General features: G+C 50.4%; 1 protein-coding gene across 1 annotated transcript; it reads left to right on the plus strand.

The window, feature by feature from the left end:
• Positions 1–1,964: 1,964 nt before the first annotated feature.
• Positions 1,965–23,701, plus strand: nt5dc2 (5'-nucleotidase domain containing 2). Its single transcript, XM_066709913.1, has 14 exons — positions 1,965–2,479; positions 8,336–8,520; positions 8,663–8,737; positions 9,103–9,158; positions 9,411–9,504; positions 9,621–9,749; positions 12,315–12,375; positions 13,615–13,717; positions 13,804–13,905; positions 14,153–14,234; positions 19,514–19,600; positions 19,731–19,871; positions 20,034–20,098; positions 20,360–23,701. The coding sequence occupies exons 1-14, from the start codon at positions 2,104–2,106 to the stop codon at positions 20,619–20,621; spliced, it is 1,818 nt and encodes a 605-aa protein (XP_066566010.1). The 5' UTR covers positions 1,965–2,103; the 3' UTR covers positions 20,622–23,701.
• The last annotated feature ends 495 nt before the right edge of the window (positions 23,702–24,196 follow it).

Below are 24,196 nucleotides of genomic sequence, written 5' to 3' on the forward strand. Positions count from 1 at the left end.
GAGACCCTGGCAGCTGCGCAGACACGCGGGCCTCGTCTGCTCCTAGTAATGCCATTTCATCCTCATACAGACACTGACGTGCCATGAAGGTGAGGTTACAGCGCGCGTTTGCGCAGTACGGTGTGAGGTGTGCATGAAGAGACGCGTTTCGACACCCCTACAATCAAGTGCAACAGCTTTTCTTTTTAGTCCTGGGAGTACACAGTGATGTGGGAATCAGAGAGCAGCGTGCTAGACGAAATAAGACACTGGACCCGGGAAGAGGCCAGCGCATACAGTACAGGCTGACATAGTGCCAACATCCCAGCAAACCTCATTGAAATGAGCGCAGTTTTCCAATCAGGACGCAATTAGCGCCTCCTGGTCCGATTCAGATCAAGTGTGACAAGTGCTTTGCGGCTCAGGGGCTCCTGTGACTTTCTCGTTTGTTTCCCTAAATTCGCCACTTGTTTCGTGTCCCAGTCCCGGCAGGCCGCGGACCCGGGGACTGTTTCCCTGCTGGATTGAAGCTAAAATGCTGTACATTGAACAGCTGGTTTAAACCCTGGTTTTCCTCCTCGCAGTTGCGTGTATTAGCGGCTGTATCGGCCGCACAGGGGCTGCTTTCTTCCGTGTGCTAATGCGTGCAATATTGGCCTTTTCACTTATAATCGAACTTCAAATCAAATGTAACACTGCATGTGTCGCGGAAACGTCTCCATTTCAGATGGTTTAGCACAACTGTCGAATAACGAAACAGGCGTGTGAGTAACATTTTACCGGCAAAAAAAGCACCGTCGGAGTCATAATAAATGTCGGCTATTGTTCTTATTATTCTGCATGGCAGACACTGTACAGACACGTATCTGCGCTCACCTCTACAGATGACAATCATGCAAAGCTGTTTAAAACACAATATGTTCCTATTCCCCGTCCAGTGCACCTTCACTGTGTTTGTGTTTGCTCGTTTTTATAACCAGGCTTATACATGGGAGAGAGGGATGGACGATTATAAACATTTGGGAATCTGGCAATTTATTGGATAGATTGAGTGCGATTCTTACACTACAGAAAAGTTAAAAAAAAAATGAAAACACAATAAAATATACACGACTTCATTTTAACTTTAAATGTTTGTGAAAACCCTTTTTCTAAGGGATTCAGATTTGGCTCTTCTGAAACGTTTTACATAAATTCAAAACAACAAAGTTGTACGGTATTAAAAATAGAACAATGAACGTTTAATTTAAATACCACTTCCACTAATACGAATGCAGTAGCCTACCCATCGATCACAAATAGGCAAATTAATTTTAAATATTTAAATGCATTGATATTTTAGATGCATTTTACTTAACTTGGGTAAGAATCACTTAATACACATGCACATGCAGTTTTATGCTCCAGTGTATGAGCGCAAACACTGACGAGGTCGGGCTGTTGCGCTTGTGTGAAGTTAACACGCATGCGTACTTAAAAAACCCTTCTGTCTGCTGCATGCTTTGAGTTACGCTCTGGCTCGTCGCAGCGTATGTGCATGGCATGTGTCGATACACATGTGTGCTCTGTGTACGGGACCACATGTTCCAGGCGTGCTCACTGAGCACGGAGCCAATCCCTCGCACTGTCACGTATCCCATGCCATCTGCCTCTGCGCAGAGACCCTCCTCAGCCAATCACAGCGGCGCAGAGACCCTCCTTAGCCAATGACAGCGGCGCAGAGACCCTCCTCAGCCAATCACAGCGGCGCAGAGACCCGCACAGCCAATCACAGCGGCGCAGGGACGCCTTTAATCTGCGAGCCGAGCGTGGATTGGGCGAGACGGATTGTAAACACGAGTCGAACGTCTTTCGCAGTCGCGGGACGATTCGGCGTTGCTGATTGGCTGCAGGGGAAATCAATCCACTCTCCCGGCTTTCTGATTGGTCCACCGACGCAGGGACGCCGCAGCCCGCCCCCTGGGCGCTGTGAGTGTTGTTGTTGTGCGGCTCCGGCTCAGTCAGCCCGGGCAGAGACAGCGGCAGGTACGGAGCTCCGCACGGTCCATTTATGAGCGCTTTGGGACAAGACGCAGTTTAGCGCTTCGGTACCGAGGTTATCCTGTTGCACAGAGACACGCCAGCATGGCCTGCAGAGCGCTGGGCAGCCTGAGCCGGGCCCTGTGGCAGAGAGAGGTGCGGGGGCTCCAGCTCTGGAAAGCGGCGAGGGTCCCCGCCCTGGCGTGTGGCGGCGTCGCGCCCGGCGGCCTGGACGGGAAGAAGTGCTGCAAGAGCGGGCCTGGGGCCACCGGGGCTCCGGGCTCCTCCTCCTCCGCCGGGGCGTCGGCACCCTGCTCGACCCCCGCGCCCTCCCCGGCCCACAGGCACCAGCTGGGGGGCAAGAAGCGCGCCGAGGAGTCGGTGACCGTGTCTGGGAGATCCTACTCCTCCACCGCCCCCAAGATCGACCCCAAAACCTATCTGTGGGCCCGGTACAACGAGATGAAGCGCCTGGTGCACGGTATGTCCCCCGCTCCCGGCCGGTGCGTGTGGAGAGCGGCATCTGATTTGGTTTCACGCCGAGGTGACGGCGCTCGGTCTGCCCCGGTCAAGCACGTTGCAGCGCTTCAATGCTCGGTGTATTGTTGGAGGTGACCGTATTGAAGCGCTGCAACGTGCTTGACCAAATGCAGTGCATGCATGCAATAAACCCCGTCAAAGCCGTTTGAAAAGTAAGTGTCGGGAGTTTGTGGTGCAACACAGTACCCATTGCTTTTAACTGATTTAGTTTGAATCCCACATCATAGGCTTGACACGCAACACAGCATTCATTGCACGGCGCTGTACTTCACTCAGCTGGACACCCGCTTGGTGTCCATAAATAGGCGAGCTGTCAAGCTGACGTGGTCCGTGTCGCATTGTTATTGAAATAAATAAATGCATTTACAAAAATGCACACCTGCCCATCGCTTGATCACGTATTGCGATGAATCACACTGTTGCTCTGCGTGGACACGTCCCAAAGGACACGTAGGGCGCAGACAGGTAGAAACTAGTCTGTGATGGCAAATTGCGTGCACTTTCATACAGATAATAAATAATACGTTTACTTTTTGATTTTCGTACGGACCCCTGTGCAATGGCTGTGATTGATGGATTTGGATGCAGATGCAGTGGGTTTGGTCCTGCAAAATCCCTGTTTCAAAACCTCTCCTCTTTAATCTCGGACACACAATACTGCTTAAAACAACTCGCACACTCACTGATATCTATAGCATTAGTAAACAGTGTGGCCTGCTAATCTCTGCAGTAAAGACAAAAGGCTTTTTACTTTATTACAGCCTGTAAAGATAAGTACAGTTTACAGGGCCGCCAAATAAAGATGCAACTGCACTGGTTTATGACCTCGTTAAGCAGCATGACTTCACAGCCCCATCATGAGCTGCTGCTGCTGCTGGCTCTTCTCGCACTGAAGTCACTGTAGGTCTGCTCAGATGATGACAATGAATAGCCAGGGTTGTGATGATAATGATACACTTTGGACATCTCTACACCCGTTTGAATGACAGATACACATTACTGTAAACACAGAGGTAGCAATCCTATAGTGACACATCTCTCTCTAACTGCCTGTATTGATGCTTCCCAGGCAGATAATAGCCGGACCTTTTCCACAATAGCATGGTGTTGTGGATCCTAACAGTGACCCGCCTCCGTTAATGGGGTTTGAAACGCCACTTCCCATTGTTTTTACTGGTTTAAAAACAAACACTTATTGAAAGATGGCATTAAAATATTTGAATAAACCCTTAATGGTAAAACATCTGTATATTCTGATCTCAGTGTATTAAAATCACCCTCAAATGCCCCACATTGCATCTTGTTTTTCTTAATCAGAATTGTGATTGACAGCTGGAGATAAGTAAAATGTTTCATTTGATTTAAGTCCTACTGTTTTTATACTATCTTCCTCAGACTTCTTGTAGTTTCCTATGGGGGTTATTCTAGTTGTTGTTTATTGCCTACTAAGTATATTTTTATTAGCTATGGCAGCTTCTGTGTCATGCAACTCCATTTGTAAGCGGCTGGCCTCGGTGCCCGGATGAAATCCTGGTAGATGTGGGCTTGGGTGAGGTTTGTGTGTGTTTTGTGTGGCAATGTGTTCCTCTTCCATGCAGAGGCAAGGGTAGTGCCCCAGGAGAGAGACTTGGGGCAGCTTGTCTCTTCTGTGAGGATTGCTCTCCTGACCAAGCGTTATCCCATTTTGTTTTCTGTTTCCTAGTCTACGGCACTGTAATCAATGCCGTCTCCTCTGTGCCTGATGGGATGATTGCCTTTTTACTTTTCCTTTGCTGTGAATTAAGCTTGTTTGCTTCAGTGTGTGAAGAGCTCTGTGGCAACTCCGTAAAGGGATCTGTTCCAAGTAAGATTGGCTGATGGAGCTCTCCCTGATCTTAGGGTGTGATCTGGCACCGATTTTGTGTTGCTTTATTCACAGCCTTGCCTTTCCACACAACACAGCAGATTAGTTTGGGATATTTTGTCGAGTGCAATGTGCCACGCCGCGCCCTGATATGTGGCTTCCCAAGCTACCAGCGGGTCAGGGCAAATTTCTGCAATGCCTCCTCACAGCTGGCTGTCACTCAAACACTTCTAATAAGTGTCGCACAAACCCCGGGGAGTTTACTTGTGCCAACGGCCGTACGAGCTTGTGGACATGTCGGAAGCCGTGGCACATTATCGTTGTGGCCGGGGTCGTGGTGTGGCCGGAGAGGGAGGCACCGCTGTCCTGCAGATCCCCTGCGTGCTGCCAGGCCGTGGCAGGAAGAAGCGACAAGCCGTTATCTGTGGTCGCACGCCGGGTGTGGCAACGCTTGCGCAATCTCTCTCTGCTTCCCCTTTCCGAGTCGGCGCTGTTATCGTCCTGCGCACGCTGGTACGAAACGCACTTGTGTGGTGCTCTCCCCATAGCGGTGCCCCCAAGCCCCGCCCGCCCGTCTCTCTGCGTACGTCGTTATTCTGGTGACTCAGGATCACAGCTGTTGACATGTTTACCTGGATTGTCTGACTAATGCATAACCGGAAAGCTGACCCACTGAAATGGCCTCGAGTCTATCTGTCTGACGTCAGTGTAGGGAAGCAGCGTGTCTCGCTTTGCTCATGCAGAGGGGCATCCCAGCTGTTGTGGCAAGAAGGGCTGAGGCCTCCAGCTCAGCAGGGCAGTGTGAGCTTCAAAGCATGTGAAGAATCGGCCGAATGGCTGCCCTTGCAACTGAGAATGTTTACATTGCAAGCACAGTCCCTCTGTTGCGGGTCTTTGTGTCAGAGGGGGGATCGGGGCGGTTTTGAGACGCGCTGTATTCCCCCCCCCCCCCCCCCCCGCTTCACACGACTCCACAGGCTCCGTGTTTAAGGGCGACAAGTGAGCCGCTGCGGTCTCCGCTCCTGTGAAGTCTGGGAGCTCGGGGTGACGCACGCCCAGCACGACTGTGTGCTGCTTTTCTGTTTTTTTTTTTTCCCCTCTCTCTCCTGGCTCGTTGTGCAGTCCAGGGCCAGATGTGTTTTGCTGACGTGGCAGTATAGCACATGTGCAGAGAATGCAAATCGAGATGAGACAGCGTTTTGGAGTATTGAAGAGTGTCCACAAAAATGCTTTCCCTTTTATTATACTGTAACATGTTTTAAGATCTCTTATTTATGGACTCCTTTTGTCCAGGACTTATGAAAAACAGACAAGTGTACATAGAAGAATCCAGTACAGTTGGCAACTTGAGGAGGATATTTTTAGGTCTGTGTTGTACAGAAAGATGGACCGCCTACATCAGGACTGCGGTCAGATTGTTTTTGTTCAGCACAGCCCAGAACGCGGGGCTCTGGACGGACGCAGAGACTGGCGGCCGTGCGGCTGTGTCGATGCACGCTTGCCCGCAGGCCGCCATTCTGCTGACACAAGCACTTTCAGATCGATCGCCTTTCCCTGCGATGGGCTCCTCTCTTGATTTGTATTATTTTTTCCGTTCCCGGAATCCGTCAATGACTGTTCTCTTTGACGCGTGTCCTGAAATGTTTAACTGTGAAGTGTTCTAGTGAATCCTGGTCCCCATCGAATCCTGTCCTCTGTAGGGACTTCTAAAACACACAGAAGCCCAGAGCTGTGGTCTTGAAACCCAAGCCGGAGCAAAACGGCTCCCCCACACTGAGCAAGCTGCCTGGTCTTGTTTTGAACTTCTTTCTTCTTCTTACCGTGGCAAATCGCAGAGTGCCCCCCTTCCTCAGGATACTGGCTGCAGGGTTCATGCTGACTCTTCCTCTCCCCTCCCCCATGATCTCCACAGACCAACACCCCTCCCCCACGTTCCCCCTGCTGAGATGGTCAGTCATCCCGCTTTACCTCCCTCCCCAGCCCTGTCCACCTTGCCCCACCTGCTGCACGCACCAGCCCTGGAGAGAGCGCTCTCTCGGCAGTCTGGCTGACTTTTCCTGGTTGCGTTGCTGCGCAGACGCACGATAACGGGCTGTTATCTCGCCAGCTGGTAATCGGAGACGCTTGGTCTCCCCGGCTGATACTGCTCTAGCTTCTGTGTGGCGCGTATCCAGAGAGGTAAAACACACGTGACAACTTCTGCACTTCCCTTCCGTCCCTTGGCAGGACTCCAGTCCAGTCCTGCACAGTTTTCTGTTTAATCCCCTCTTCTCCCTTTTTATGTACTTTCTTAATTTCTTAATTGACCTGGCTGTTAGACATCAATGTAATAATGAAGGATTAGCTGATGGTCAATGAAGTGGAATGGCCCAGGACTGCCAAGGCCCCCCCCCACTATGTCAGTGTGCATGCTTGTGACCCCCCCCCATTCGATCAGAAATCCGATCCATCAGATTTATTTTTGCTTTCTTGTCTTTCATGCCCTGACACCACAAAGCACTTTGCATTAAGAAATAAATGTTTAAAGTGTGTATAATGATAATAGGTTTATACAGACCTTTCAAGTATATAAAGCACTAGTAAAAGCATGTAAAACCACCACACAGCATTAACAAAGCATGCGAAACTTTCAGATGCAAGAAAGTGTTTGTGGAGGGCCACCACAGTCCAGCAACAGGCCTCTGCAAACTTCACTTCCTAAGTTTTCCTGCTGACAGAGAGATTGGTCTAAACAGGCCGTTGCTTTTCTTTCCACTCGGTGCAATTTGTGGATTCTACGCATATTTACTCGGCTGTAAATGAACTATTCGCTCCAAGGCTGTGCCGATGGCGACGCTCGCACCGAGGTGTCGTGTTCTTGAGACCCTGCATGTTTTAATCTTCACTTATTGATCCCCTTTGTGCAAGCCTCTGCCTGGTCGTCTGATTATTCTTAAAGATTCCCTATACTCTGGCCTTGTTGCCACATTTCTCCTCTTGCGTTGCCTAACTAGTGTCTTTCAAGGCCTGAAAGCTGATTGGCCGTGTTGTTCTCCTCGTTCTATATGCTTTTGCCGATTCAGCTATGGTGCGTTTCTCCTTTACGCACTTGTCCGTTCTGGTACATTTGCACCACATTAGATAAAGCCTTTCCCTTCCCTCTTGGTTTATAGCTGTCCCTGATACTGGTGGCACAAACGGACAGTAGATGCTGAAGCTCCCTGATGCTTTTTGAACAGATCACACATGACAGAGTGAGACCTGCTCAATCCTCGTCTCATTTGGTCTCTTTTGAAACTGTGCCAGATTGTTGCGCCTCTGTCCCTGGCGCCGCTCCAGCCCTGTGACCGGACCAATTGACTTCACTTCCCCTAATCCCCCTGTCTGCCAGCCCCTGCCACACGGCCTAATCTCCTTTCCAGCACAGGCCCAGCTGGCTTTTCCCGAATGTTGTAATCATACTGTGCCCTCTGAACCGAGCGTGCCAAAATGACAGTAAACATCGAGATGGAAGAGAAGAGAGGACAGGCACTCGGCGGCAGCACACAAACCCGAGTTAAATTTCAGCTACAAATAAGATTTGATAAACTGACTGTTGGGGCACGACAATAGGCCATTGTCTGGATAAAAACCCTGTTTATTTGTGTAGTGTTTCAGTCAGGCAACATTGTAACTAAATCTCCTTATCTCTTTCAGTCCTATCCATTCACCCAGTAATACTCATACGCTATAACCAACACCCTAAACAAAGAATGTGGAAATTGAAAGAATGACTTGATTGATTTAGTTTTTAGAATGATTAGTTACATTAATGTTACAATTACAGACCCGTTAAAGAGTCGCTTCAGCTGTATCAGTGCGTACTCTTAAGCCAGAGATCACAAGATACAGTCCATGTCAATGCATGGTCTTATTCTGCCCCGAGGCCATGCAGGCAGAAGATGCTGACGTCTCTTTGCCCCTCTCCCTGTCCAGACCTGATCCCCCCGGGCGTGTGTAACCTCCTGAACCCCTCCACCATCTACGCAAACAATGAGGTCAACCTGGATGAGGTGGACATCTACGGCTTCGACTACGACTATACCCTGGCCCTCTACTCCAACGCTCTGAACTCCATGATCTACGACAAGGCCCGGGACTTTCTCATCGAGCACTACAAGGTCCGTGGTTTGAAGGACCAGAAATGGTGCTCTGCACTTTAAATCCTTGCTGGTGTGACTGTCCTTGCCAGCAATGCCCAGTGAGAGCTTTATGATGATTTATTGATGTTAATGCTGCCTCCCTCTCTCCTCCTCCTTCCAGTACCCAGAGGGAATTCGCAAGTACGACTACATCCCCAATTTCGCCGCCCGTGGCCTCCACTACGACATCCAGAAGGTGAGTCCAAGTCTGTCCGAGTCTGTCTGTCTCTCTCTGCGCTGGGCGAACCGATTCCAGATCTCGCCGCAGAGACTCGGGGGTAACGAGGCCGGCTTTTAGGATTAGCCGCTGCTCCTCTTACGCAATGTGCATCTGTTCGGATCAGGTGCTTGATGCGCTGGCACTTTTAGAAGCTTTACCGTTATTCAGGTCGGACGAGGACACGAGTGTAAGTCTACGGACATTATTTTTAGCGTCAGTCCTTCCAGAATCTATCTAGGAGGTGTTATGGGGCTGGGGCTGTCACCAACCGTCCAAATGCCCAGAGAAGAGATGAGTGGTCCTGGCAAAGAGTTAACTGGGCTGTGCTTTGTCTTCTGCAGGGGCTGCTGATGAAAATCGATGCTTTTCATTACATCCAGCTGGGCACGGTTTACAGGTGAGCTGACGCGTCCCTTGCTTCCAGATGTGTCTATAGAGTCCGTCTGCATGCAGGACAGGAGATTAACTACGAGGCACCGGAGAGAGATGTCCAGACACCCCCCTGAAGGAGAGAATTAGTCTTTGGGCGTCCAAGGCCTAATAGTTGTGTCCCCTCCATGCAATTAGGTTAAAAGTCCCCCCATGAAATAGATCCCTGGTCTCTGGGTTCCTCATAGCCGAGGTTAAACGATGTCTCTGGTCTCCGCAGGGGCCTGAAGCCCGTCTCGGATGAGGAGGTGCTGCAGCTGTACGGTGGGACGCACCACGTCCCCCTGCACCAAGTCAGCGGCTTCTATGGCAAGGTCAGTCACCCTGCGGTCCCAGAACCGGCTGTGTTCGGTTGGGTAGTTCATAGAGGAAACGTTCCAGCCATTGAGGGTAAAAAAAACCCACCCTGACTCTGCCCTCTTCTCCTCAGGGTCCCAAGATGAAGCAGTTCATGGACGTCTTCTCCATCCCCGAAATGACGCTGCTGGCGGCCGCCAACGACTTCTTCATCTCGAATGACATCGAGTACGACCCCGTGCATCTCTACAAGGATGTCTCGGTGAGTGCTGAAGTCGAGCGAGGTTTATAGAGGCCTTGACATAAGCAACTCATTTTGACTGGGGTGGGGGGCACCCGGATGCCCGCTGGGACTCTCGGGAGGTGGGTGGGAGCGGTGCCGTCCAAGGTGTCCTTCGGTAGCCTAACCGGCACAGTGGGAAATGAGCGGTGGCCCCTGACAGAGGCTTAGGGAGAACAAAAAACTGTGGGAAGTGAAACCAGACCAAAATAAGCCACCGTGCATTAGAGCCCAAAACAAAGCATTCCTCGACCAAGATGTCAGCGCAGCAGAAACAACAGTCACCCCCCCCCGCCTCTGCCTTTGTTTACATCGGCTACACACACGGAGGCCTTTCGCCCAGACATCCAATTACCTGTTTCACGTCAACCCACGATCCGCCCAGTAGAGTCCTGTTTACCAGCACATTTTGTTTCATTTGTAATGTCTATTTATTTAAAACAAAAACCTGCCAAGTAGAAGAGAGGCCAGGTGGTCAACTTCATTCTTTTTTTAATCCCTCGTCAAGAATTCAAGCCAATTCGAAGCCAGCTTGACTCTTCGGTTTCGCAAAGTGGGTGAAAGGTCGCCTTTGTTGTCAGTCACACTGTGGCTTCCTCCCTCTGCGGCGAGGCTCGGCGCGCGGGGGAGCCGACTCAGAGCCGGCGGTGTTTACAGTGTTCACGGGCAGAGGGGCTAGTGCGGGAGCTGATAAGCAGCGGTCTGCGGCGGGCACATCTGCCCAGCGTGATTAGATGCGTGCCGGAGACGTGGCCACTGGAAGGATGATTGTTTACATTCCTGAAAACTCCCTGCTGTTTCGGCCTGCTGCCCCACCTTTCTGGGGACTGTTTCGGGTGCTCTGTTAAATTCGGGCTCCTTAGGATATTTTTTTAAATCAACATTGCATAACGTTTCATGCACAACATTCATCACGTTCATAAACACCAGTTGCGTCATTTGCCATGGGGGCGTTCCTCAAGCTTATCAGAGGAGGAGAGCACAATATGGGAGCGTGAAGTTTAGTACGGAGGAATGCACTCCTGTTCCTTTCTGCTGTGTGTGCGTTTTTTGTTTTGTTTATTTTTTCTGCCTCCAAAACCACAAGCTGCGATTGTACCACAGGGCAGCTCTGTGCAGTTCAGAGCCGCGCGTCCCCCGGGCAGTGTCTTGTGTACAGGAAGTCAGTGTGGTGAACCCCTCCCCACACACACACACTTACTCGAGCCCAGTAGCCTGTGTGCTGTATATCTTGAGCTGGCAGTGTTTGTACAAAATGTTCTGTGCGCCGCCACAGTGAACGCTCTGTACTGAGGCAGCTGGCTTCCTCTCTCTCTCTGTGCCGCAGTGTTCTTTAACCACATCTGGTTTGATTTTTAGGAAGATGTTTGTAAAGGACAGCTTAAAGCGTTTTTTCCACACCTCTTCCGTGGCCATACCTTAACTCGTTGCTCAGGTACAGGAAGTGAGCGTGTGTTCCGTGAATGTGGAAGATCTCTATCGGTTGTTTTTCTCTCTCTCAGTGACGGACAGGCTTTCTCAGTCTGTACAAACAGTCTTGGAGGCCCGTATAGGCGTCATGCATTGCTGTCATCGCAGTCTTACACTGGAAATGTGTTTTTCATTTTAGTTTTTAAGTGAGAGTTCAGTGTCCCTGCATACCTGACGGATGCAGTGTAATTTTTGTGCTTCTGTCTCTCTGAAAAGTTGGAAGAATTTGGAAGCCAGCGGGTGGTTGACTGCTAGGCTAACATCACAGTTGCTTCTGTGCCTTTAACCTCCAAGTCTGGGCTGTTCTTCACAGCAGAAACCTGATCCTGTGTGAGAGGGGGAGAGAGATGGGATGAGAGAGAGAGAGAGAGAGAGAGTGCTGAAAAAGTTGCATAACTCACTCCCTCCCAAGGGAGATGGACTGGTTTAGTGCAGCTTGCAGTTCTCTCTCTCTCTCTCTCACTTCATCTATGTGTTGGCCCCTGTCCTGGCCTTTGTGGGGAGGGGAAGATAAATCTACGCACCACATAGGCATTGGATCGAGTTTGATCACATCGCCCTGGTTTGTTCCATGATTTATTGATGTCATTATTGTGACTCGGCATCCTCTCACCGTGTTTGTTTTAAGATTATATACAGCCTCGCTCTGGAGTGTCTTCTCAGCTCTGTGTTTCATTGATTAGCACTTTTTGTACTCTGCCTTTAGTCCCAGACACGGTTAATCACCCCCCCCCCCCACACACACACACAGAATAAAGATCAGGTAATTCAGTGAGCGTCTGGCAGTCATTTCTAACCGATGTCTTTGGGATGAAGCTGCTGTCATTCGGGGGCTCTGTTTTCTGTTCTTGCTCTTAGTTGACTTTAATGGGGGCTTCTGTTATGAATGGTATTTAATTGGCATGTCTCGTACCGTTTAAAAGAGTAACCAGGAAATGTCATTCGGTACAGGCAGCAGGAACACTGGAGGATATAAAGCTCGAGTCCGGTTTGAACGTCTCCCATTATCGCTGATTGTGCGCTCTCTCTCTCTCTCTCTCTCTCTCTCTCTCTCTCTCTCTCTCCGCTCTTTTGCAGGATGCCATCGGGATGGTGCACATCAAGGGCTACATGTACAAGTGGATCATGCAGGATCTGGGTAAGTGAGACAGATGCCCCCCCATACTGAAATACAAGGCCTGGTTACCCTTGACAGACAATAACTGCGACTGCAGAGGTCTGAGCAACGGGCAAAGCATTTCTCATTCAAAGCGTTGAAAATGGTGTTTGGTTTCAAATCTGGGGCTCAATAAATGCATTCAGATTGACTCCTGACCCGCTAGAGCAGTGGAAAGTTTTAATAAAAGATTAATGTAAAAAACGGATTATTAAAACTCCCACTGAAGTAGAAAGTATGAGAACTGGATTCCCTGTGATAAAAATGTGAGTTTGCAATACTCTTTGATTTCCTCCCGATATTTTGCCAGCCCTTCCTCAGTGACGCAATTGTTTCATTAGCGCTTGAGAAAAGTTTGCAGATCGAGACTCATAAACTGAAACCGGCTGCAGTTTTGCGATCAGCTTGCTATCCGTGGTTACAGCAGAATTTAGAAATGCATCACTTCTGGTAAAGTCCCTGTGAATCGTAAACCACAGTGAAGTGGAGCAGTGATGTGGTTTGATTCACCGAAGTGGTCGGTGGTGACGGTGGTGGTGAGGGGGGGTGGGGGGGCTGTGTGCGTGCAATGGGATTTAGGATGCCACAAGGTTTGATGAGTCTGTAGAGAACGCAGGAACTGTAATCTGGATCTGCGTGAATGGAGACCCAACTCATCACCCGCTGAACAGACGAAGGGCTGCGAGTGTGTGTGTGTGTGTGTGTGTGTGTGTGTAGCCTTGATTTGTTGCGTTTCCCTGTTGTTCGTGGTTATTGTGCTGGGAAGCATTGTGTGCCGGGCAGCTAGAGTCCTCTTGCTGTTGCCAACAAGTATGCATCAGCTCGCAGAGAGGGGGAGGAAAAACACTGCATACGTTCCAATTGTGCTCCTCCTCAGATATAATCCGGCTATAAAATCAAACATCAAACGGAATAAAACATCTAAAATCTGTAGAGGTGGTGAAAACGAATTCCCATGACCCCTCTCTGTGAAATTGGACGGCAAACTGTCCTCTGACGCATGGCGGTCCATCACCCCGCTCGACTCTCCCACACAAACGCGACCTCGTGCCGGGTCAGATAAAACCGGGGTTGTGATTCCATAACAAAGCGGAATCTTGAGACGCACCATTGTAACCTTCCCGGGGCCGCACGTTGCATCCGACCCAGATAACGTGGAGTTCGGACGGCGGTGTCGTGTGTGTCTGTCCGTGTGTGAAAACCCTGTGTTTCCCCTCACAGAGAAGTACATCCTGCGGGGAGACGAGACCTACGCCGTCCTGCACCGCCTGGTCAGCAGCGGCAAGAAGCTCTTCCTCATCACCAACAGCCCCTTCAGCTTCGTGTAAGCACCCCCTCTGACAATCTGACAGTAGCAAGTACGTTTAAATGTAGTAGTCCATTTCTAACAAACTTTCCCCTTGATTGTAGTGACAAAGGCATGAAATACATGGTGGGCAAAGACTGGAGGGACTTCTTTGACGTGGTCATCGTGCAGGCCGACAAACCGCACTTCTTCAACGACTGCGTCAAGTAAGTTTCCCTCCCCAGCTCTCGGGGGTCCTGTGGCTTATCTAGAGGAAGTGGCTGAGATCTGGCGTGACCTCCTGTACCCTCCTCGACTCTGCACTATATCCACTGTGACTGTGGAGAAGAGGTCCGCTCTGCCCCGTTCCTGCTGTGAAGAGCTCCTCTCTCTGCTGCCCTGCAAAATAATCGACCTGGACACCTTTGATGCGTTTCTCTGGCTGGTTTTCAGATCTCTTCTTTCTCCTCCCAGGCCCTTCCGACGCCTGGATGGCAACGGCGATCTTCAGTGGGACAAGATCAACAGCCTGGAAAAGGGCCAGATCTACAAACAGGTAAGCACAACGCTGCCGTCTGGTGCCATTTCAAAGCGGGGGAAAAGAAAATGGTTCTCGCGCGTGGTTTGTTCCGATCTTGTGCATGACAAACAGTTGACTGGATTCGATTTGTATCTCTGTGAGAACCGGGCTTTGATTCTGTCTGCCGTTTTCTGTAGCGCCCACGGAGTTGAAGGATGATTCTGGTTTCGTGCAACCGGCCTCGGAATTTGCTAGACCTTGCTGGAGGCATTTGGCTTCAGCGAGAACAAGGAGTTGGAGTCATTCAGGGACTTGGGGGGGCTGGTTTTGTAGAGGGGGATTGAAAGACTGCATTGCAACGAGAGAGGTCACGTTGATCCGAGGGTTTGTAGCCCGTCCTGTTCACACGTCCCTCGCTGCTTTCCCTCCATCTCGATGTCAGTCGTGCGTCTCTCTGGGGCTGAGAGTCTGAAGTGGCGTTTGAGATCTTTTTACTTTTGTAAGCTTTGTTGATGTGAAACGCGGAGCTTGTGGCCCCTGACCCCGCGGGTGGGATGAGTCAACGGAGATTAGGGCTGATTTACCGCAGAGAGACGGAGGGAAAGCAGCCCTCTCTCCCAGAGCGTGCGCGCGCTCTTTCTCACACTCCCGAGCGCAAGGTCACGTTTGTGAAGTTCGCCGACCGGAACCGCGCCGCCCCGTCCTCTCCAGAGCCAGACCCCTCTCCTAGGATCTTCACTCGCTGTACTCGGAGCGAGAGAGGCGTCGAGTTGGTATTAACTCGATACCGGGGCGCCACGGAAGTTGCAGCTGAGTCAAGTCGCCGAACGCCTGGGCAGCTGCACGGCTTGGCAGGCAGATGAGACGGATGTCTGCTGTGATCGGAGTGGCCTGCCCTCGCTGGGTTTACACCGGCCATTCGCTAACACGTGCCACCCATATAGCTGCGGGGGTCTCATGGTTTGTGGGGTGGTGGTATCTTTTCTGTACGGCTGGGGCGAGTGTGTTCGTTTTCACGGTGGTGCGGTTGGCAGTTTTGGCAAGTAATTAAACCCTGGCATCATTTGAAAATTTAAAGGGATCTTGTAGGCATTAGTATTGCTGAACAGATTTTGATGAGAAGGATAAAAATGTCTTGTACAGTCGGTGACCTGTTTTCCGTTTACCCTAAAGCAGTACCATTTTACCTCCCCGACACACTCTCGCACTTTATTCCATTCTGTTGGGAAATTAAGTCAATGATGCACAGTAATGACTTTATAGGTGAATTAGATGACTAATGGTCCGATTACTAAATACTCGTGTACCGTCACGTTTGAGTGCAACTTCCTTCTCTTGCCAAATGGCATTGTCGCAACCTGAACAGATTGCTTTCATTGGTAAAGACAGATAAATAATGCTGTGGTAATTTCGCTTCATCTTTATCGTGTCAAAGCTGGAGGAAAAGCCAGTCTTGCGTGTGTTATGATCCAGCATTCAGGACCTTGAGAGTCCATGTAATTTTTGTGCACAACAAAGCAAAACAAACATCTAATTTGATTGCATTTGTATTGCCAGAAGAACTGGGCTTTGATATCAAAGGGCACAATCTGGCTCGAATTAAAGAGACCGACCGCTCCCGTGGGTGTCTTTGTGATTAGTTTATTTGAATCTGTCGGTGGCTGATGTTTTCCCGTACATCAAAGGACGTCTGTAATCTTGGGAGAAACCCCGGCCCGGTTTGGATGAAATCTCCAGCCTTTCTGTTCTCTGAATTAGCCCTGTATGCCGCTAGATGCGTGATCGTGACATGTCTATACAGATATCGGACTGGATGGGCGGACAATAGGGCTCGGCATAATACAGGGCCTACGTGAGAGCGAGCGCGAAGCACAGTGAAAAGGCCCAGACAGATTGTGTGAGTGTGTGGCGGGGGAGGGATTGGCGCACACCACACAAAAACAAAATTGTTAATGTTCACTTTTAAAAGCGCTGCCTGTCTGAATTGTTCACGATTCCATTCGCTTTTGTTAAGGCAGGAAAAAAGGCCAGGAAATGGGGAAGTGGAAAACTACTTTCAGTGATAGCAGTCGGGTTTTTATTTATATATAGACGATCGCTACTAAAAATAAACTCCTTGGACCCATTAACTGTGGATCTTTTGTGTTTAAATACGTTTTCTGAGGCAAATTGAGAGTTCTATGTAAAATGGTTGTTTTTCGGTTGGAGATTTTTAATTTAAACTGATCAGCCAACACTCAATTGAGTGTAGGGTGCTGCACTGGTAAAAGACAGCAATAAGAATAAATATATTAATTAAATTAGTGTATAGATATGTGTAGAGGTGTAAGGATGTTGTCTGGACATGTCTAGGCAATTGGTGATTTGATCTGAGGAGTTTGTGGAGGTTCTTCTCCCATCCGAGCCGCTTTTTAGCATAAAAACTGCAGAGCGACTGACTGACCCGACCCGACGGACTCACTCGCTAGTAACTGAAAGTCAATAGAGATGAAACCGGGCCAGACAGCGTCCGAACGTTTCATGAGCGAGACGGTGCTGGGCGGGAGATCGGCGGGACGCTGCCTGCCTGTTAAATGCGCTGGGTGATGTCAGACAGATCGCCGGGGCTCGTGGGATTGTTTCCATCAGAGGTGGGGCAGGGAGGCGGGCGGTCGGGTGAGATCGGACCGGCATGCTAAGGCAGTGTGGTGAATAGAGGCAAAGAAGTGCCTTCGCCTCCTCCGGCACGTCAGCCACTTTCTCAAGCCAGGCTCTGGAGAGGGCCAGGGGCACAATGGCCCCCATTGATGCGCCGGGCTGGGAAGAGAACTCGAGGTTCTCCAGTGTGATATCGGAGAAGAACAACAGAGCGACGCTACCCCCCCGCCTCCCTCGTACACACACACACCAACCCCCTGCGTTTAGGCTTTGGTCTCGGGCCAATTTGGGTCGACTCAAAACAAGAGATTGTAATAACCCAGCAACCACAGCAGTAGGTGGGGCGTTGTGGAAGTTTTTCGGTGTCTAGGACACCCCATTTTTGCTCATCTTTTATCTGGGGGGTTGTAGGAGAAGAGAAATTCCTCAGTTTTGTGTCCCAGCTATAAATCCTTCCCCATCAAAACTGAACTTGAACATCCAGCCAATCAAAACATCTTTAACATCTTCAAAACAAGTCTGTGTTCCTTATGTAATTTGGACGCACATGTTTGCGGCATTTGTATATTTAACCCCCCCCCCCCAACAAGAATGTAATTAATCAGGTGTGCAGAGACGGACCCTGCTGGGGGGGGTGGGCAGTGCTCTGTAGTGAGCTGCCCCCGTGGTCTTGAGTGGCCCGACACTGCTGTTTTAGGGCGGCCCCTGTCTGCGGCCGGACAATAGGGGTCTTTGTCAGTCGGAGGCCGGCAGCCCATCTGATCGCTTCGGTGTTTGTCGGAGGGTCAGCTGAATGCCTCGGGTTGCCCTCCCTGCTGGGATGCCGACCCCTGACCCCCGACCCCTGACCCTGAGGCGTGAAGGAACGCAGAGTTGAAAAGCAGAGGTCTGTTCATGAACGCGGAGAGAACTTAGCAAAACAAGTCTGTGTCAGTGTAGAGAGTTTGCTCGGATGCTCTGAACAAGTTTAAAAAAAACACTCCCTGCTTCTCCTCGCTTATGGAGATCCCTTGGCCTGTGTATCCAATAATGATGATTGAAGACTGTTTGCCTTCAACTTATTCTCTAAAGTGATTTTATGGCTGAACATCCAGATTGTCTGTTATGGCAAACAAACGCACACGGATTGAGCAGCCGAACAAGGTCTTTCGTATCCCCCCACGAGGTAATCTCTCCAGTTCCCCTGGAATCTCCTCTGGGCGGTCGAGCTGAAGGATGTCTCATTCCTGTGCGAGACGCATGAAAGACAAAAGTCCCTGAGAGTGTGTGTGTATTGGAGGGGGTTGTGGAACAGCTTAATGTGGCTACTGTTTAACCACCAAATCTAATCAGTGCAACCTTTTTTAATAAGCGGTGGTTTAAGCAAGGAATGCTCTAACAGAGGGCTGATTGTAGCGAGGTTTTGATCACAGCCTGACCTTATTAGCTGTTACAAACCTGATAAGTGTGCTGATTCGGTCTGCACTGATTTCTGTGGGTGAGATCCTCTGCCCTTTGTTTTCGTTTACGTCTCCCGTTACGACATGCAGCAGCGTGTGCAACAGTTTATACAGGGCATGGGGCCGATGTCGTTCTGCAGGCACTGAGAGCACTTTGCCGTTTTACTGCAGTAGAAAGCTTAACCCAAGACAGGCAGTGTTCGTCAGCCTCAGTCCATATAGTCCGGTACAGCCCATCCCACCACAGCTCTGTTTATAGACCTGAGTTGTGGGGTTGAGGACGTTCAGATCACTTTATCCCCCTTCTTACCGATCCCAATACGGCCGCTCTATTAATCTGTTACTAAGCATCTATTCTGGCCACATTTTCCAAATATTTTTAACGCCAGCGACTATTTTTATCTGTGTTCTTGTAGCGGAAAGATAAATATAATAACGTCTCCAAATGCAGAGCGGAATGCTTGTCTACGGTCCATTTCCATACCAGGCAGGCTGGTCTACGTGCGCGGTTTGTACAGTCTGCCCTCAGGCAGGATAGAAGTGAGGTTTCTTTTCTTTCCTTTCTGTCTGGGAACGCACCGCCTCGCCCCGGCCCCCCCAGCGGGGTGGAGGACCTCCCGGTTTTGGCGAGAGGCCACAGGAAACCTTGCTCTGGTTTCCGTAGAGACAGGGGAACATCATTTCCCTACAGATGAGAGGAGCCGCTGTTTCAGCAGCCAGACGGGCCGGCTTCCCATTGGCTCCCCTGGGTCGCCCAATCCCGTGGCTGTTGCCGTGGCCCAGGGCGGCGGGGGAGGCGACAAGGGCTCCAGCTAGTGGTGAATGGAAGCAGTCGGACTTGGGGGAAACTTTGCATTCCCAACTGCGCTCGTTCTCGAGTGCGGAGAGCAGGATACCAACGTCAGCACAAACACAGTAACCAGGCCAGAATCATGCCGAACTGAAAATTATCAACGGTTTCCCCAACGTTTTTAGCACTCTGAAGAAGCATCAGTGAATAATATCGTAATAGTGGTATTTATTCATTCATTAATTTATTTTTACATTCTGAACGGAGAATACTGCCGCATTCCGGAGCACTGCTTTGATTTTACACATTCTAGTGAATCGCAAAACGAATGTCTGGAGCGGGTCTGGGATCTGCTCTGGCGTCGAACTCCTTGCCCTCGGCTCATGATGCCCCAGCTGGCCTCCCGAGTGGGTCGGTCCCTTATGCCTGTCTCCTCTCCCGTGTTCCAGGGCAATCTCTTCGACTTCCTGCGGCTGACCGGCTGGAGGGGGTCCAGGGTGCTCTACTTCGGAGACCACCTGTACAGCGACTTGGCCGTGAGTGCATTTCCCTTCTGTTCTTCCGGTGCTTCGGAGTTTGCCTGAGCAGCCCACTCGGCTCTGTTCCTGTGCCCGTGTTGCTCTGCGTGCGTCTAACATCCTGTGGTTTTTCCCCGTCCCCCCACAGGACCTGATGCTGCGTCACGGCTGGCGGACCGGGGCCATCGTGCCGGAACTGGAGATGGAGACCAAGGTGGTGAACACAGAGCAGTACGCCCAGAGTCTGACCTGGCTGCAGGCTCTCACCGGGCTGCTGGAGCGCATGCAGGTGAGGTCACCCCTCCGCCTCGGTGCCGGAGGCGTCGGTGCTGGTCCTCCCGAGTTGCCGGTGTCCCTAGTCGCTCCTATGTGGGGCCCATTTTCAAGATATTGGGGCCACTTAAAAAACGCAGTGTTGATTCAGTTTCTAATCCCACCTCCGTCTTGGCAGATGCATCGTGATCCGGAGTCTCAGAAGGTCCTCCAGGACTGGCTGAAGGAACGAGAGGAGCTGAGGTGAGATGCTTTATTTAACGGTTTTAAGCCAAAACTACATCAATCGCAACCCACCCCCCTCGGGCTGGTCTTTCCACACTTCTAATCTGGATGCGAGTCATCTGGAGTTAGAATCCCGTATCTTTTGATGATTCTAACGTTCAACTGGATTATTTTTGTTTTCTTCTGCTAAGATCTAGTTAAGAGTAAAAGTGTTAAGTTTTAAACCACGCCGCCTTCTCAAACCATCCTGACTCTCTCGTTCTCCCCCCCCCCCCACAGGGCCGTCACCAAGAACCTCTTCAACCCCCAGTTCGGGAGCATCTTCCGCACCTGCCACAACCCCACCTACTTCTCCCGCCGCCTGTGCCGCTTCTCGGACCTGTACATGGCCTCCCTCAGCTGCCTGCTGAACTACGACCTCAGCTACACCTTCTACCCCCGCCGCACCCCCCTGCAGCACGAAGCCCCTCTCTGGATGGACCAGCTGTGCACGGGCTGCATGAAGACCCCCTTCCTGGAGGAAATGGCGCACATCCGCTAAAGGGAGGTGTTCGAGTGGCGCCGCCCTGCTGGACACACTGAGATGTGCCGTCTGACTTATTTTTTTTTTATTTTTTATTTTTTTTGGATATACGGAACAAAGACGTTGATTGTGAAGGAACCCGATACGTAGGCGGAGGGAAGCCTGTTACTGAGTGGATACGTTGTGAATCCTGACTTGAATTTCTGTTTTGAGTTTGTTTAATTTTAGGTGAAATGTGAAGTGGGGAGATTTTGTAGCAAATGCCAGCGGGAATAAACTGAGCTGTCAATCGATTTCCCCGTCGGATTGGAAAGGGGCCGGCGATTTGAGACTACATCCAGATCTGCCGGGATGGACCAGGACACTCCTGGTCTCGCGGGGCGCGCGGATCGCCATTGGGTCCGAGGAAGAGGACATGGGAGCTACTTGACACGGGGGGGACCGTCCCGGTGGCCAAGGCGGGACACCCAGGATAGAGGGGAAGTAGTGACGGAAGATTGTAGCAGATTTAGAATACCGCCGCCCCTCTGGTGTCTTCTGGAACTGCGCTTGCTGCCTTTCGCAGGGGGTTCGAGAACAGACTCCTTGCCCGATGCTCCCATTGCGATCTCGGCCTCTTGAAGAGGACGTCTGTTTGGTTTTCTTTCCGACGTGGGTCTCCGCACACGGCCCAATCCCGAGCTCATGAACTCCGCGCACAGCCGGATCGTGATCAAGAACTCTGCTGCTGCTTTTACTTTCGTTTTTTTTTCTTCGAGTGTCTATATATATATATCTATCCCCTGACCAGTCGGTCTCCCTCTTGGGCTGCTGCAGGAGAGGGAGAAATTGACTCCCTCCTAAACCCTACAGGTGGCTTTTGACAGACGAGTGTGGGTTTGGGCTTGAGGTTGAAGGACAGGAGGGAGGTCTGTAGGAGACTGGAAGATGTTTCCTGTACAGATCTAGAACTTTTTCAGGGGTAGGGGGACGTTTTTTTTGTTTTTTTTTTGCCTACTTAGGTTGAATAGGTGCTAAACAAAACAACCGAAAACTGAAAACTTTAAACTGCTATCTTCCTTTATAGCAATCCTTTAGCGTGTATATTGTGAATGCTGGAGAAATCGACAAAGAATGAAAAAGCTCGTGGGTGGGGGGTGCAAGAAGGGAGAGCTCGGCCAACTTCTTAAACCCCTCGACAGAACCTCACCTGACCTTCGCGGAACGTGCTGGTTGCTTGTTCTCCCTCACTCCCTCGTTTCTGTCGCATCTGTTCTCATTCACCGCAGTGCCTTCTGCTGAGCTGACCGATCTCCTTCTCCCCGCTCCCCCCCGGCCGTGTCTTCGGTCTTGAAGATCTTGGGGTCGCCGCTGTGGTGGGACCGAACCGGAAAGGTCCGGGGGCAGAAGGGGACGGGAGGGCGGCGCCGAGAGAGAACCAGAGTGGGGGGAGCCGGAGTAGAGATCCACCCGGGGGGGGGCGCTCGGTAGTCCGCTGGAACGAAAAACAAAATGGAGGCGTACGATGACCCCGAAGAGAGAACCTTAAATTCCATAATGCCAGTGAATAACTAGCATTGGGAACCGATCTAAAGAATATGGGATTGGATCTGAAGAAAGCTGTTCTTGGTGACTGGAAATCCGCACAATACGGCACCCATCGCCACCGGTGGACATGCCAGAACTGAACACTGCCCGCTCTTCGCACAAGAAGCAGAACTGCCTTCGTTCCAGCTGAAGAACCTTTTGGGTCTGGGACTCGATTTCGGGGGGTACAGTCGTGGTGGGATGAGGTCCCCTCTCTCTATATATATGTCTATCTACCTACCTATATATGTGTATGAATATAAATAAATATAAATGGCTCGTTGGCCAGAAGGAGGCCGTTATCCGCGCTCTGTAAATGTCAGTCTGCTTTGTGCATCGCCTCCCTGTGTCACTGTCACTGTGTACTGTTGACCGCTAAACGCACAACATGGTCCTCCTTTTGTCACTTCAAAACCATCCCCAGCGAGGATGCGTTTCCTTTTATTCATTTTATTTGCTTTATTATTATTTTTTTAACCCCGATCACTAACGAGGGACGCGGGGGGCTTTCTTCAGCACCACAGACTCCAAGCCCGGTCCGAGCTTAGAACTAGAGAGCCTCACGGCCACTGTATGAACTGCGACAAATTACGCTGAATGTGCTATTAAGGGCTCGGTCGCATCCTGCTCGCTTCAGTCGCGGTCGGCATAAACTGGGATGGGAAGAAAGCGCGTGGGGGAGTTCCTCTTCTCCTCGTCTGTATTGAAGCCGTCGAGCCGCACAGACCCTGGCGTCGGCCGTTCCTCCGTCTCGCTGGCACTGAGCTGCGGGCCGCACTTCCTCTGCAGGCTTCCTCAAGTCCTGCTCGGGCTGTTCGAGAGGGACGTTGCATGACCGCGCGATGAATCAAATCTCAAGAGCTGTAAACGCTGCCCAGTTTGAAATCTGTAGGAGCTTTTTAAAGTGTTTTTATTTCAGTGGCGTGGGTTTAGGACTTAAAGGAGGGTCACCACCTTTATTTTCTTTTGTATTTTTTTTCCTCTTCAATAAGCTAATGTAAAACCCTTTTCCCCGTGGGCCTGGGATCCGAGCAGACTGGAACTGCTTCCCGGGGGGTTGTTTGGGAGGCACATGCTGCACAGGGTGGCCAGAGACGGGGAGTTGTGTGTGTTTGTGGTCACACGATTGACTTTAAGGTACATTGTTTCAATCCTCAAACCACTCTTTGATCACCATCTACAGGTTATACACTTATTTTTTAAGCTCATTTTATTTTAGGTTTTATTTTTAGGAACACGCCTGCAAAGTTCGATTTTCAGGTAATGCCTCTCCACAGTTTTCTTGATTTGTCTTAACTGTTTTAGTTTTACAAGCGAGATGCAAAAGCCACTGGACTCTCCTGTGACCCAGACCGCCGCACAAGCCCCCTCCCAGCTGACCCGTCTCTCACTGTGGCTTCCCCTCTCGTGTGGGTTTGTGTTTTACATACAGAACTGTACTGTTGATTTTGCAGTTTCTTCATTCCTTTGGTAAATCTATCCGTTTACAAATGTTGCAATTTTAAAAACAATAAAAACAAGTGAAAACGGTATGACACGTGTGGGAGTTTGTTTTTTTCAAGTCTAAACTTCTGTGTAAGCCAGGTTTTCCTTTCCACTTCGTCATGCGCTTTTGACTATAGTATGCTCAACGCTGAACAGCCTCTGAGCACGACGACCAGATCAGATCGTGTCCCTGCAGAAAGATTTGCTTGCTGTGGTTTTGATTTGTCCGGCGCTCCTCTCAGGGCAGATCTTGCCTAGACAGCGAACGTCTCCCACAGGGCGGCTGAAGCGTGAAGAGTCTTGAACAGGCGCTTATCGATTGCTGCAGCTGGCACGGGTTGAGGAATGTGTTTAATAAAGAAGCGAGGGAGGGAGAGAGGACAACGGCCTGCAAACTGATTTGACTTGTTCTGGAAGAGTCCTCGGGTTACTGAAGAGGTGAAAGGGTTTATTATCATTACACTGACTTAGTTACTTCGGAGCTCTTCCTTCAGGCATGGGCAGGGAGGCACTAAGTATGAGTAAGAATATAATCCCTTTTA

This window comes from Amia ocellicauda, chromosome 7 (assembly GCF_036373705.1).
Source record: "Amia ocellicauda isolate fAmiCal2 chromosome 7, fAmiCal2.hap1, whole genome shotgun sequence".
NCBI classification, from domain to species: domain Eukaryota; kingdom Metazoa; phylum Chordata; class Actinopteri; order Amiiformes; family Amiidae; genus Amia; species Amia ocellicauda.

Excerpts from the sequence above, each read along its gene's own strand:
- nt5dc2 (XM_066709913.1), top strand. The coding sequence starts at position 2,104 with ATGGCCTGCAGAGCGCTGGGCAGCCTGAGCCGGGCCCTGTGGCAGAGA. Across the intron at positions 8,738-9,102 it reads TCCACTACGACATCCAGAAG|GGGCTGCTGATGAAAATCGA; the intron begins GTGAGTCCAAGT and ends TGTCTTCTGCAG. Across the intron at positions 9,159-9,410 it reads CAGCTGGGCACGGTTTACAG|GGGCCTGAAGCCCGTCTCGG; the intron begins GTGAGCTGACGC and ends TGGTCTCCGCAG.